The sequence below is a fragment of the Crocodylus siamensis genome, chromosome 15, assembly GCF_052110815.1.
Source record: "Crocodylus siamensis isolate JL-2025a chromosome 15, ASM5211081v1, whole genome shotgun sequence".
Lineage (NCBI taxonomy): Eukaryota > Metazoa > Chordata > Crocodylia > Crocodylidae > Crocodylus > Crocodylus siamensis.
The window spans coordinates 39,482,511-39,497,631 of NC_143409.1; the positions used below are offsets into that span (position 1 = coordinate 39,482,511).

Below are 15,121 nucleotides of genomic sequence, written 5' to 3' on the forward strand. Positions count from 1 at the left end.
TACCAGAGGGCTAGCTAAGTTCCCAACTTCTGGAAAAATCAGCCAACCACGCTTCGCTAGGGGGGAAGGTCTGATCCCACTGGGCTCCAGGTGACAGCTTGCCCACATCTTGCATTAACAGGAGATGCTGTGCTACACCTGCCTGGAAGCAGTGCATGAGAAAGGCTTGATTTAGTGAGAGGTATGTACAAAGGAAGACGGTTACATTAATCCACTGCTGTTTCCTCTTTCCCTTTGCCATAGGAGGCTTGCGTGCACAGATGCCATCAGTCTGCATCTAAATGAGACTTGTCTAACTGCTGGCAGCTGAAACCTTTGTGAAAGATGAGAAATGAGGGCCTTGGATAACATAGGTCTCTAATGAGGAACTGGTAAAGTCCAACTTGCTGCAGTCTCTCAAAGATCATCAAAGGAAAAGCTGCTAAGATAATGTGAGAGATTTGGATTTCTGAGAGGACAGGGAGAAAATGCTATTGACAGATGCATAAATCCATCTTAGCAGGATGGCTCAAGATTGGGGAACAAGCTACGAGCAGGCTGGTTAGAAGCAGCAAGCAGACATACAACACTAAGGCAGCAGTGTTGCCCAGCTCATGCTAACTGTCAGCCTAGAGGCAGCCATGGCCTCAGCCTGGCAGAAGCAAACTTGTGAAACAGCAGAACTTCCTCACATGTTGATCCACCGGTGTACAGGTAAAAGACACATATGGGTCAACCAGAGTAGAAAGCATGAGCACAAGGTAGGGGACTACATAACCAGCACACCACGGCAGGTAAGCATCTCACACCATACCTGTGCAAGGAGGATTAGTACTCAAACAGGGAACCCTGTGGGGGAAAAAAGCTGACAGAAAGTGACAGGTGCTGGGGCTTTGTCACTGCCCAAGTCGGTCCTGCACCCTGAGACCCAGCATGATGTTAAGGGGGCACTGTGCAACTCCAAATATCATCTTTATGGATGAGCCATACAGCACGGCTCTAGCATTCCCAACCACTCAAATCACAAAGCATGTTGGCCAACAAGAAGAAATTTGCCCTTGAGATGTGGGCATAGTTTCCCCTCTTCCCTAAATTCTCTCCTATAGCCATGAATGGCTACTTCCTGTCCATCCCAATCTCTTGGTCACAGAGCACTAAGGACACTGTTCAGCAGCCACTGCCTTTCTCCACAGTGTTGGCTCCATTTCAGTAGAGAGGAAGTAGCTGCTAGCTATGCTGTCTGTCTGAAGTGCTTTGGGGCTCCCAAAGCACACATTATTTCAATAGGATGCAAGAAAATAAAACATTAGGCAAAGCAATGAACAGTTTATATCTCCCCCCACTCCAGCCCCCTGAAAAAGGAACGAGAGATACAGCTGCTATCTTACTGCAACACATAAAGAGAGGAGAATTTAATTTGCAAGACTTCCTTACATACCGGTATTTAAAGAACAAGTGCTAGGGCTTTCCAATGAAGCGTTCCAATTTAAAGAACAAGTGAGGTGTTCCAACGAGGCCTCAGAACCTGCTTTTTTTTATAAGAATGTGTCTGGGGTAGTGCACAAAGCCTTTTATTCCAGTTCTCGGGGACGGGAGACTCTTACTTTTACAGGTCACCAGCTATATACCAGATTACAGAACAGAAGAGGTTGCACTCACCAGAGTAACAGCCTTGACTTTTGAGAGCAAGCTTGTGTAGGCACTTCAGAAATGAAGCTCAGCTTCAAAATACAAGCATTAACCACTTTGGCTTAGATTTTTAATATAAAAACAATGTACAAAAAGGCTAAAATGTGACAAACCACTGGAAATACTGTGATTAACATTCTTCCTTACACAGAAAACCCCCCCTAAAAACAACCCCCCCACCCCCCAAAATGGTAAGAAGCATTGAAATGTACATTTTCTCCCCACCCCAAACATACACACACACACACCAGATTGTTATATACTCAAAATGCTTGGTTACAAAAAGGCATGGCATCTTCGCTAGGAACTTCAGTGCAACAGGGCTATTCTCGATGGACCAGCACAAATAAACCCAGTAGAAAGAGAACTGCATACTGCAAAAGAAACCAGCAGAAGAGTCAGAATGTGCATTCAGATTCTGCAGGAACAGTAACAAATGTGCACAAAACAGACACTAAATACAGGTGAGCTCAAACCAACAAGACCGTTTTCAGCAAGGAGAGTAATGAAAGGACAGACATACCTTAAATTTGGGGTAGTCGTTCATTAAGATTGTCACAATTCCAATGTAGGGCACAAATCTAAGGAAGAAAAGAATTTGCTCACTGAACACATTTTTTAGGCTAAGTTTGCCCCTGTACATACATAACAAGCATCTAGGAGTTCTCCATCAACCCCCTGATTATGTCCAAGTGGCCAGCCCCAGGCTGCTTTGGCAGATGGAGCAAGAAACCCTGCAGCAGGCAGTGATAACTAGCCAAGCTGTTCTAAAGAAGACTTCCTTCTACTCCTCATTGGGCAGACAGGACAAAGCTCTGAAATACCCTGTTATCTAGGGCTGTGCGAAATTTTGGCAGCCGTTTCATTTTGGAGGTATTTCAGCCTGTTTTGACACCCAAAACATTGAATGTAAAATGAAACAGAAGGCTCTGAAACATCTCTGAAACAAAACCATCCAAAAGATTTTGGAGTTTCAGAGCTGGGCTTGCAGAGAAACAGAAACCAAGGAGGGGGCGGGAACTGCTCTGATACCGACATCTGTAGCTGGCCAGTGTCTGCAATCTGTCCCTGAGGTCCCTTCCAATCCAGTGCTCTGGGGAAGGGACAGCAGCCTGCTGTCAGCCCGCATGCAGATCTGGGGGCCTGCACCCCCTGGAAGGAGTCTGGCACAGACCTGCAGTCTTCCCAGGCGGTGCAGGCCCCCAGATCTGTGCATGGGATGACAGCAGGCTGCTGCTGCTAGCAAGTGATACAAGTTTTGCTTTGGACAGTTTGAGGTGCAGCGTCACAGAAACCCCTGCACCTATCTCCTTGGAACTTGGCAGGCTTCATGCCCTCAGAAGGGGCTACTGTCCCTGCAATTTTCATCTGAATTGGGCAAGAAATGATAAAGTTATAGGCATTTTAGTGATTCTCTATTGTAGCCTGTGGCTAAATAACCAAAACAGCGTTGAAACTCCGAAACAGATTCAGACTAATCGAAACAGAACAGCAATCCAAAACAAGTCAATGTCCCTCTGAAACGGCCAAATCCACAACAGAATAGAAACACAACTGTTTCGCACAGCCCTACCTTCACCCATCTCATTCCCAAAGGACTCCCATGGAGTCCTTTACACCTGCACCAGGACAAATCTTTTTTTAATCCTATGAGCTTTCCACCTCACTGACATCCCGGGGCAGTAAATGTCACAGGTTAATTAGGTACTGTGTTTTACAAGGCATTTCAGTGCCAGGTTTGCCATCTTGCAATTCATTCAACATATCTCCATGCTCCTGTATCCAGAAAGCATGAAGATACAATATCCGAGAAGCAACTTTGCAACTTCCCCTAATGGTCTCATCATGAACCTATAATCACTCCTCTGGGATAACTCTTCCCAATCTCAATTCACAATATGGGCTTTTCCGGGTTTCCAACCTTTATGTCTGCATTGGAAGCATCTGAGATCTACTGCACAAATGGGCCAGTAATCCAGGGCAGACAAACCACTGACCATAAAGTAAAAACACTTTAATGCATTTAATTCTTAAATCCATCCCATAAGTACCTTAACAGGTTTGATTTTCTGAATGTTGCTATATAAGAAGCCTGGACCTTCATTAAGCTGCCCACTTGTACATAATCCTTGCTTTAAAACAGCAATTCTCAACCTTTTTAGGTTCAAGGCACCTGTCCTTAGACTCAAGGCATCCCCTGGAAAATACTAGCTCCTAGTTTTTGCCTGCTTTTTCAACTATGGAAAAATAATAAAGCAGTTTTTCTGTTGCAAAGAACTCAGAAAGACCACACCAGGTCAGAATGTTTTTAACACTAGGGATTCCTAACTGAAATCTCTGGGTTTATGTTGTGAACCATGTTTGCCCACTTAACAGTGCTAACGTTGTGTGGCATCCCACTGCATCCTTGAAAGGATCTGCAGGCACACCAGGGTGTTGAAGAGAATCACTGCTTTAAGTGGTGTTTTAGAACCAAATTGGAAACTAGTCCCCATCAAGCACAGTACTTTGCCACTATTTCTATTTTTCCCATCCATTCAGATTAGTCAAAACTCATGTCAGCAGGACAGATGCAACCAAATAATGTCATCTGTAAGCTGTCACTTCATTGCTTATCACTTACATAGTTATGTACATATGTTCCTGGATAATACAGTTCCTAGAAGAAACAGTTCAAAACAAAACATTGGTGTGGTGCCCATCAAATTAGTTCTACCTGAAACAAACAGGTTTGTGAGGGCAAGTGACAATTAGCACTCTTTTTGCAGAATCAGTTTCAGCTATAAAGGAAAGCACTGCTATGAAATCTCAGGACATCTAGATTCCGCTTAGATTTGATAGCAGAAGCAGAGGCAACATTTGCATGTTTGGTTTTGCCTGCAAAATTGACTTTTCAACCTCACTTCCCAGCTGAGTTCACTCTACAATGTACAGGCCTGAAGATTACTGCGTGCACTAGTAAAGCAATTCAGTGGGAAACATCCAAATTGACTAGATGCTTTATAAAACAAAAGGCATGCTCAGATCATCTCCAGGTTGCAGGTGCAGGGAAAAATCAGAGCCCAGAATATAAGAGGGTCCTTGAATAGCTTGATAATTAGAAATTGTCCTTACAGTATTAGTACAAATAAGGCAAGGGTCTTATTTGTACTAATGCTAGCTTCCAGTCTGCCAGGCAGCAAACAGTACATTCAGGGCAAATTTGGCACTTATGTTTCTGATGAAGACACTATAAACACTAGGAGATAGGAAGTATTACTCCATCATATAGACCTGACAAGGTGAACCACCAAAGTGATATGAACAGATTTGAGTTACAGAGCTTGCCATTTTCAGATCAGGTCACTGTGCCCAAGTCCACAGTACTAAAACATTTAATCTGATCTTCAACAATGCCTGTATAGCCAGTCAAAAGACACCCTGTCTTTTGGATGATTTTCAGTCAAGTGCTACTACTTTACAGGTCACCTCCCTGAGATTTTTTCCTTACAAGCCTCTACTTGATTCCCTAGGGTGCACTAAAAAGTGCTTTCTGGGGTCATTACTGAGAGTGTGGAGTTCACTATTCCCTAGTTTTGCCATGATCTTTGTGGGACTCAATACCTTCAATTAAGGTACAGAGCACAATAAAAATTTCTGAATTTTGGAAGGAAGGACATCTTGGGTGGTTAAACATGGGCATAAATTGTGTAGAGGGGCTGAAGAATCTCCATCTTCAGAGAGCAAGTGCAGGTTAGACAAAGTATTTACCTGGCTTGCTTTAGATGCAGACAATCCTACTTTGAGCAAGGGGTTAAATTAAACTACTAGTTCTCAATCTTTTCAGTCAGGGCAACCCTCCACAACTTCCAAATATAGCAGTATCCCCAGTTCAGAACCACTGTTGTGCTCAGCTTACCTCAGCAGTTCTCATCGAGGTACCAGTCAGCAGTAGAACTGCCCCACACATCTGGGCCCACAGCCAGACCAGGCAAGGCTGTGGCACATGCATGCCCTCCTCCTGCATTAGGATTCTCTGATAACCCTAAAGCAGGCAGGAAAGCTGGTTTGTGCTGCAGCCCTACCCAGTCTGACCCTACACTGTCTCCCAGAAACATCAGCACACAGGACAGGTAGAACTGTCTCACATGCCTCCGTTTCCAGGAGAAGCACAGTGGGTGGCAGACTAGGAAGGGCCGCATCCTGCACCAATTCTCAAAAATGCTTTAGGATTATTGGACAATCCTTATGTAGGAGGAGCATGTGTGCATGCTGCAGCCCTGTACAAGAGGCACCATCCCCATCACAAAATCCCTGAGGGGGTCTTGTGGCACCCTGATTGAGAACCACTGAACTAGATAACCTCCTGAGGTCCCTTCCAACCCTACTTTTCTGTGATCTTTAATTAAATGTTCATTAAGCAGTAGAGTTAAAAAGGTGCTGTTCTAAGCATCCCAAAGAAAAATCCCTTTGCTTCTCAACTTCTGCACTTCCAATGACTTTGCACTTGTGCCATAATTTCACTATTTCTCAAGTCACTGGAGCCTTTCCAGGCAGGCAAGACCTGAGTTTCTAATGTAAAAAAAACCTTGTCCATCCTTCATTATGCTTTGTAAAGCAGTGGAAGAATACAAACCCATGGCAGATCAACTTTAAGCAGACTCTGTATGATCTTGTGGAAAGCTCATTCCCCTATACCAGGGAGACCTTGAAATGCAAGCTCTTCAGTCAAGCCCAGCTAAGAAGTGACCTGCCTTTGTTATAAAGATTCCCACAGAACATCCTGAAATACTATTTCTATTAAAGTCCCAGAAAACTCAACAGGGAAGGTATAATCATAGACTGAAACAGTCCACATTTGCCTCTAATAGATGACTTCACTCACCCTCTTGCTCTCCCAACAACATCTTTTTTCTCTAACCAATGTTGCCCTTGTTTGTACAGTCCTCTGTCATCAACAGCGTTGTTGTCTCCTTTTGTCAAAAACTTGATGTCTCCACTTTGCCTGGCAAGGAAAGTAGTACATGAATCACAAAACTCATACTACACGAAGTTCTAACCAAGCAAAGAATAACATTGGAATGGTTAAAGCAAACATGAGCAGTCACATTGACTGGAAAGTCCAGTCAATGGAGATTACCCACTCTCTTCCCATAATCTTCTGAAGACCAGAACAAGCTCCTGGTCCCAGCCAAATCCAACATGTGGATGCATTTTTGGCAGCAAGTGGTAGAACATATTACTCATAACAGGAGCACTTCTTATTCCCTTTGCTTCTACCCTTTCTGTCTCAATTTTCACATGCATCTTTCATACTTCTACAGTGATGCATGTTTCTGAGTAGTAGCCCACAGACAATATCACCAACTGGGGTTCAGCCTGCTCCTGTCACCCATGGAATGGATGTATAGAATGGAAGTAGCTCTTGTGCTTTGGTTCAGTATTTCACAAGCTTCTCAAGCTGTAGGGTCTACCCACAGGAGCAATGCCTTTAATCAATTACCTTCAGAAAAAGCACAAGGAGGACCTTCAGAGCCTGCATCATCTCCACCACACTTGAACCCAAGATCATTCAGTTTATACGCATGAAGAACCAAGATGGAGAGCAGTACCAGCAACACTAGAGCTGCAGCTGGCAATGAGCTTCTTGAGGGTTTAGTTATTTTTAAGTGTCCTAAGTATGTGTGCCATTGGAATAGATGAGAATATAGAAAACCTACCTCAGCAAACTTGCAGCTGGAACTCAGTAACAGGGGAAGACATCAAAAGCAGTGTACAATGTTGTTCTACTCTGAAAAGTGATTATGTAAGAGTAGCATCTGAACAAACCTGAACCTTTTAATTGGTACCAATCCAGGCAGGTGATTAAGAGGGTCAAAAGCTGAGTCATCCCATGGCACCCAGGCAAGGAAAAAGATTCTGTTCTGGCTCCGCATCACTGGAATTGCTAACTAAATTCCAGTTGCAGACTCTTTATTCCTGGCGATGAAGAATGAACCTATGTGGGCTCTCCAAGCCCAGATGACTCTGAAGAACAGGCAGGAAGAAAGTATTTTCACTGAAAAAAAATTGTTCTGGAGTCAGAGAGGTCACTAGGGAACCCACAGAGGCATTTACACTGTCCTTTTCTGAATAGAACTGCACATTCTGACTTTCCAGTAGACTACAGTTTAATAGTGAACCAGAAAGGAAATTGGAAGGGAAGAAACTAGAGAATTTCACTGCTGGATAGGGAAAAGCTGGGAGTTTCGGTACCCCGGGAGGAATGGCCAGCAATAAATAGCTGAGAAACTCTTTAAGATTCTAGGATAAAATACTAACAATTTGCTAGTAACAAAGGAAGAAACATAGTCTTCACTGGTTCAGCTGTCTGCTCTGGTTCAAAGGGATCATGTTTTTCAGGGTTAACTCTACTGCCAAAGGATTAAAAGTTAACTTTAAATGAAACCCATACTTCTGGAGAAGGTCTGGGATTCCATAAAACCCAGGGTCTGGATTAGAAACAATTCATCCTCAAACAACACAAGGCTCGCCTCAGCCTTTAAAAATGTTTAGTCTTGGGATAAAGCCAAGCATAGTGAGTTTAAGAAGACTGAGAATGAAAAAACAAAGGGTTAGTACAGAATCCATCCCTCAGCCTAGGCTTTTAAGTTGATACCTGCACCAGCTGAGAGGATAATCTTACAGGATTTTCCTTTTCTAGTAACTTAACAGGAAGTGCAAAAATCCAGCTCAGACATCAGGACACAGTAACAAAAAGACAAAATATTAAAACAGCATTTTACACAGGAGAGTTTTGCAGAACAGCTAAGTCTTAAAACGTCATACATGAGATATAAGAATCCTCAAAATTCCCATCTCCCCCAATCTTGTTTTTAAATTCAAAGGGTTAAAGTGAAAATCTACTCTGAAAAGCTACTAAATTCCAGGCTAGAAATCCTTTCTTGTAGTGCAAGGTTGCTGTATTAAATTAATAAGAGCAACAGAGATGTGTTTTATTAACTTAGTACATCTGGAGATGAGAGTTAAAAGCTAGACACACAGAATACCTGGTCCAATTCCAGCTGACTTCCTGCCCCTGGGGCAGGGGGCTGGACCCAATGATCTCACAAGGTCCCTTCCAGCCATAATGTCTATGAAATCTAGTTGCCTGAAACCAACATTGAACAAGACAGAGGTCATACTGGCAAGGAGGGAAGCACTGCACATAACTCATCATACCTGCAAAAATCACTCCCCACTGAAGGAGCCAACTCTCCAGCTATTAAGATAATTCATGGCTTTGGGCACAGGGGGTGATTCTAAACTATGCTACTTCTAAGTACCCACAATGCTATGGGTACTAGAAGTATTGTGGGGCTAGCTAACGGTGAAAGTGTTTTCATATTCTAGCAAGGTAATTGGGCCACAGTAATCCTGAACATGAGATTTCTATACTCTCTTATGGAGGAATGAACTTCTCAGTCCTGGTAAAGCTCCAGTTAATTGAGAATTCAGTAGTCACCTATTCAGCAACTCAGGCACCTACTCAGTTAGTAGGAGCTCAACATCCCTGTGCATCATTCTGTTGTGACTCATGGAACAAAGATTCAGTAATTTAGTTCTCACCCAGTTCCCTTCATAGCACTGGCCCAAGTTCCCCAAAGAACAGCCTTGCCTCCAGGCACAGCTCCAGTCATGTTCTACTGGAACAGTGGAAGAGGAAGCCCCATGAGTAGTTTTCTTGGCTACTGTTCCTCAGTGCTGGCTCTCTGTCTACAAACTAAGCAGAATCACCAAGAGCCTCCCTCCCTTCAGAACAAAATACAAAACTTGCTTTTGGCTAAAGGTTTTAAGTACAAGTTATACATAAAGTTAATCAGGCATTTGTAAGGCAGATTTTAGCCCCTCTCAGAAAATGGGGGGAAAAATGGTAATATAAAGGAAAAATTAAAACCCTAAATTAACACACTAAACACATGAAGTGCCTTTCACCCTTAAGGACCTTTTCACTCAACAGATATAGGAGTAATTTCCCTTGCCACTCTTATACAAATTACATCTGGGGAAGAACACAGCAGCAGTGTAAAAGCATAGCTACATTACTCTACAGTTTGGGACAGAAAATTAACACTGCTACACGAATGTTGTGGGAGGTATTATGGGTAGTACAACTCTGCATGGTTTGTCAGGACACCCGAGATGACTCCCCAGCCGGTGGTAAAGATCTGTCAGTGATTTTTATTTCAAGTTGTCAGGACCTAGTGGAAAGTGATCTGGGCAAAGGTCCCTTCCAGCTCCCTGACACCCTGCCAGAACACTTGTTAAGCACCTTTACCATGGCTTCCTGCAGTACTGGATTTCCCCTGGGGGTTTCCCTTCTGAGACCATACCATCTTGTGGGATAAGCAAAGCTGCAGATATCTGTAATACAACCACCTGGGTTTTAGACATACTTTTCGTGAATTTTCAATACTCGATGAACTATTGGAATTTCCCTTCCTTCTATCCTAAAGACGACAATTTCTCCCACCCTGATGGGATCTTCAATTCGGTTGGTTAAAAACAAGAGATCTCCTCTGTGAAATGCTGGTTCCATGCTGCCACTGAAAAACACAACAAACAACATTTGGATGTTTACCAATCAGCATTTGAAAGTTTCATTCTTCCAAGTAAACCCCAGGACACCCTTAGCAAGAGGCCTTGAGGCAAGCACAGGAAATTGGTATCTCATCTATGTTATATGCCATTATTTTATCCCTGCACTGTCACTGGTTCAGCTTGGCAGCAGGGCACACTGGCAGCTGCAGTGTTAACACCAAATCAATCAAGGATCTCTCGTCTCAGCAATGAAGACGATGGTGGCCAACAGCAATTTCACTGGACCAGTACCCACCACTGCTAGAGCTGCAGCAGTGATAGTACAACAGTGGGAAGCTTTACAATGGTCAGTAAAGACCCAGTCACTGTGAACACAACTTGCGCTCACAACAGAAGTTGCTTTCAAGTTCCATCCGCCTGCTCCAGATGGGCTCAGCTAAAGGTCTGTTACTGTGAGTCACCACTTCACCTCTAACAATTTCATTCCAGGTACTGCTATTCAAATTATTTTCTCTCTGCCTTGTAAATGGCAGTGTTACAAAATCCTTGACCTTTTTCATTTCAAATAAATAATACAATCCAAAAGGAAACAATGAACCGTAAGCACTATGCACACTTCTATTATGCCTGGAGAGACAGAACTGAACTGCTATTCAGAAGGTACCCTTTTGGCCTCTCACCTTATTCTCAGTGAAAGATGTAAAGCACCTCTCACTAGCAGTCCAGTATCTCAGCAGTTAGAGAGAAGTTTTCTCAGTTCACTTTTAAACCGTGTGATGCTGAATAATACTACAGGAAGGCAAACTCCAAAGCCAGTATAAACAGAGAACAGAATCTGTGAAGACAGTCTCCACATATTCTGTGTAGACCTTGTCCATGATAGCTACCATTATTCCAGGAATGTCAGCAAGATGAAGCTTATTCAGTTGCAAATGAAACATTGACACCCGTGTCACCTCCAGTGACCTGAACTCACACAGGCTTGATGATGTGTTACAGAAGTTACTGTAGAGTCAGCCACAATTCTAAACCAAATCTGTGGCAGAGAGGGATGCAGGATTTCAAGGACAATATTACAGCTTAGAGGGCTAGAAAACAGGTGTGGAACAATGGTTGTTTCCCTGTGAAGCTTCTTATATAAGGAAGCAGCATAACACAATTATATCAAGAACTCAAATGTTCCCCCAGGCCTGTTTCTGTTCACTGCTCTACAGAATAATCACAGGTTTCCCCTATAATAGGTTTCCCATTAATTAGACATTGCTTTCCTGCCACTACATGCTTTCAACTTTATTTCCATCATCAGCTCTTTACAACCTTAAAATATATTCACAGCCAAAGCCCAAGTAAAACAGGTAACGGTAACAGAAATAATGTATACAGATTTTCTGTTAGATGGTGGAAAACAGCAACTTGACTAGTCACGGATGATCCTGCCTTGAGCACGGGCCTGGAGCAGATGATCTCATGAGCTCCCTTCTAGCCCTACCTTCCTATGATCCTGTGAACCTCAATGGAAGCTGTCTCTGTTAAACTAAATGCACTACAGTGGAAACCCAAAGTGGCAAAAAATAATGGGGCTTGTGACATTAGCATCAACTCTTCTTTTCCACTCTCCCCGGTGTTTCTTTCACGGGCATCTTCATGGTTACTTCTATACTGTGCCTTTGCTATGAGATGCCTGCACCAAACTCATCCATGAAGCTACTGCACAAACTCAGACAAACACTTGGATGAAATGGTTTAGTGATAGATGTTCCTGCTCTGAGTAAGAACTAGATGACCTCCTAAGGTCTCTTCCTGCCCTGTTTTTCCAAGATTCTTTCAAGCCTGCACTGTTCAACATCTTCGCCAGCAACTTGGACAAAGGGATAAAAAGCACCGTTCAAGTTTGCTGATGACACTAAGATGTGGGGGATGTGGGCACGCCAGAAGGGAGAAATAGGCTACAATCAGACCTAGACAGGTTACAAGGGTGGGCAGATGAGAATAGGATGGGATTCAACACCAACAAGTGATACACCTGGAGAAGAACAACCAGCACCATACCTACAGGCTGGGGAACTCCCTTCTTGTCAGTACAGAAGCGGAAAAGGATCTTGGAGTCATCATTGACTCCAAGATGAACATGGGCCAGCAGTGTGGGGACGCGGTCAGGAAGGCCAACTGCACCTCGTCATGCATCCACAGATACATCTCAAGCAGGTCCAAGGAGGTGATCCTCCCCTTCTATGCGGCACTGGTCAGGCCCCAGCTGGAGTACTGCGTCCAGTTCTGGGCGCCGCACTTCAGGAGGGATGTGGACAGCATGGAGAGGGTCCAGAGGAGGGCCACCCGTGTGATCTGGGGGCAGCAGGGAAGGCCTTATGAGGAAAGGCCACGGGACCTGAACCTGTTCAGCCTCCACAAGAGAAGGCTGAGGGGGGAACTAGTGGCCTGTTCTAAACTAGTCAGGGGGGACCAGCAGGCACTGGGGAAGTCCCTGTTCCCCCCAGCACTGCCAGGAGTGACCAGAAATAACGGTCACAAGCTGGCAGAGGGTAGATTTAGACTAGATATCAGGAGGTGCTACTTCACACAGTCAGGGCAGCTAGGATCTGGATCTAACTTCCAAGAGAAGTAGTGCTGGCTCCTACCCTGGGGGTCTTTAAGAGGAGGCTAGATAAACACCGTGCTGGGGTTGTTTGACCCCAGTACTCTTTCCTGCCATGGCAGGGGGTCAGACTAGATGATCTACTCAGGTCCCTTCCGACCCTAGAAACTATGAAACCCAGCCAGATCTTTCCTGGTCTGGTGGATGAAGAGTTTGGCCACAGCCAGAAGGAGGTTGGCCAGGAATTCCCAAGATTTGGTGGGGCCACAGACAGGAAGTTGCATAAAAGAAAAGGTGCCAGGAGTGGTATAGCCAGGACCTCAGCAAGAGATTCCCGAGGTAGAGAAGGGGGCTGCAGCTTGGTGCAGCCTAGGTAGGTATGTGCCAGGGTCTCCCTCTGTTGACAGAAAAGGCATGTGTCAGGGGTATCTGTGAATCACTCCAGATATAATACGCCTTTGGTGATGGCTGCAGGGAGCAGTCACCAGCTAAGGTCCCTGATGCCTTGTGAGATCAGGGTTCAGGGACAGACTTATGTGTAGCACTGTGGAAATTGTGGGCCTAGGCCCACCAAGAAAAGCTACAAGCCTCCCTGAATTAGGGGGCCACTGGGAGCGCAACTACTAGTTATGAGGGATGAATGAGACAGGGACGGGAGCACGGGGCAGAGGTTCATAAGAAGTCCCCAAGAGAGACAAAGCAGAGCACAGGTGCCAGAGCCCACTGGCCACTGAGCGAGTCCCTGCAGCCTGTGGGTGTCGACCAGTGCATCTGCCTGGAGATGGCCAGGGTGATGGTCAGGATGGCCCCAGTTGACCCGGGTCTCCCAGCCAGAGCTTCCTTCCTGCTTGAGTAGATGGGCAGCTCGGACAGAGCCAGGAGGCAGCTGACTGCGAGGTCCCAGCAGCTGGTGGGGGCAAGGAGGGGGGACATGTGAAAGAAGAGCATGCGGAGAACTGCAGCCAGAGGCAGGAGCAGGCGGCCAGAGAGGCGGCAGTGGGGCTGCAACAAGCAAGCACCAGCGTCTCTTCCTGAGGACAAAAGAGGCTGGTCAGGCACTTCCGTGCAGGGGAGGCAGCTGGCACAGGAGCCGCCTGCAGAGGTCTCTGGAGAGTCGACAATGGAGCTTCCAGACAGGCTTGTCAAGCACCAGCGGCCGGTGCAGACCCGCTCGGGCCTCCTCCCGCCGTCGACGGCCCGGAGCCCGCCAAGACCCCCGTCCCGCGGCCGCGCGGCAGGCAGGGTCTCGCCCCCGGGGCTCGCTGGGGCCGCCCCCGCCCGGCCCCCGGCGCGGCGGTACCTGAGCACCACGACGATGGGGCTCTCACTGCCCGTCACCACCATGAGCCCCTTCCAGATCATCAGCGCCGACGACACGATCATGCCGAAGTTCAGTACCTGGTAGTACAGCTGCGGGGGGGTGGGGGAGAGGTCAGAGCAGAGCGGGCCGGGCCGGGGAGCCCCGGGCGGCCGTTAGGGGTGGGAGGGAGGGGGGCGGGCGCGTGCAGCGTCACCTGCCGCTTGTTCATGCGCCGCACGTCGTCCAGAAAATCCAGGGACAGCATCGCGGACACCGCCGGCGCCGGCCGCAGCACCGCGCGACTGCGACTTCCGCTTCCGGTTCCGCCCAAGCCCCGCCTAGCCCCACCCACGTGCGCAGCTCCTCCAGTGTCGTCACCGCCTGGCTCTGGCCCCGCCCACTCGCCTCGCAACAAGCGCACGCGGTCTCTGACACGCCCCTCATTGGCCGGTCATAGCGCACGTGACCCGGCCGCGGGGCCAGGGGAGGGATGGGGGTGCCGTGGCCGGCGCCGTCGTCCCCGTCCCCTGTCCCCAGTGCCGCCGGGCGGGGCTCTCCAGCATCCTCGGGAGCACCTGGTCACGTCCCCCGCCCTGGCGCCAGGGCCCGACGGAGCCCCGGGCGCTGGCTGCCTCGCCCGGGGGACTGGTTGCCTGCTCTCCTGCTCGCTGGTGCCCGTGTCAGGATGTTTTGAAGCCCCCCTCCGGGCACGGGGTGCTGCTGCAGCCAAGGCTGGCGGCTGTGATTGGGCCGAGCCAGTGCTGCTGCTGCTGGGAGCGAAGCGGGAGGGTCCTGGCTAGAGGGTCTTGGCAGACCGCCCACCAGGTCGGCGAGGAGTGTGACCGCCTGGCGAGATTGGTGCGGCCTGGGCAGCCTCCACCTGGGAGCTGGTGCTGGAGTTTTAGATTATGTTTGGACAGGATGGTTTGCATAGGGCTGGTCCTGCCTCAGGCAGGGGTCGGACTAAATGGCCTCTGGAGGTCTCCTTCCAGCCCCACCTC

The 15,121-nt window shown here is 47.0% G+C and overlaps 1 protein-coding gene across 1 annotated transcript; it reads right to left on the reverse strand.

Annotated features, from left to right (window-relative positions):
* Positions 1-1,534: 1,534 nt before the first annotated feature.
* SEC11A (SEC11 homolog A, signal peptidase complex subunit) lies at positions 1,535-14,478 on the reverse strand. The gene is made up of 6 exons (XM_090029120.1): positions 14,335-14,478; positions 14,121-14,230; positions 10,083-10,232; positions 6,533-6,652; positions 2,192-2,249; positions 1,535-2,042 (listed from the first exon to the last, which is right to left on the reverse strand). Exons 1-6 carry the CDS (start codon positions 14,383-14,385, stop codon positions 1,992-1,994), a joined length of 540 nt encoding a protein of 179 aa, XP_089885246.1. The 5' UTR covers positions 14,386-14,478; the 3' UTR covers positions 1,535-1,991.
* Between the last annotated feature and the right edge of the window lie 643 nt (positions 14,479-15,121).

What these genes read in the sequence shown, in the direction of transcription:
- SEC11A (XM_090029120.1), bottom strand. Translation starts at nt 14,385, where the DNA reads ATGCTGTCCCTGGATTTTCTGGACGACGTGCGGCGCATGAACAAGCGG. An exon ending in GTTGTTGGGAGAGCAAGAGG is followed by an intron (nt 2,250 to 6,532) that starts GTGAGTGAAGTC and finishes TTTCTTCCTTAG; the next exon opens with ATTTGTGCCCTACATTGGAA. An exon ending in ACGACTACCCCAAATTTAAG is followed by an intron (nt 2,043 to 2,191) that starts GTATGTCTGTCC and finishes TTTCTTTTGCAG; the next exon opens with TATGCAGTTCTCTTTCTACT.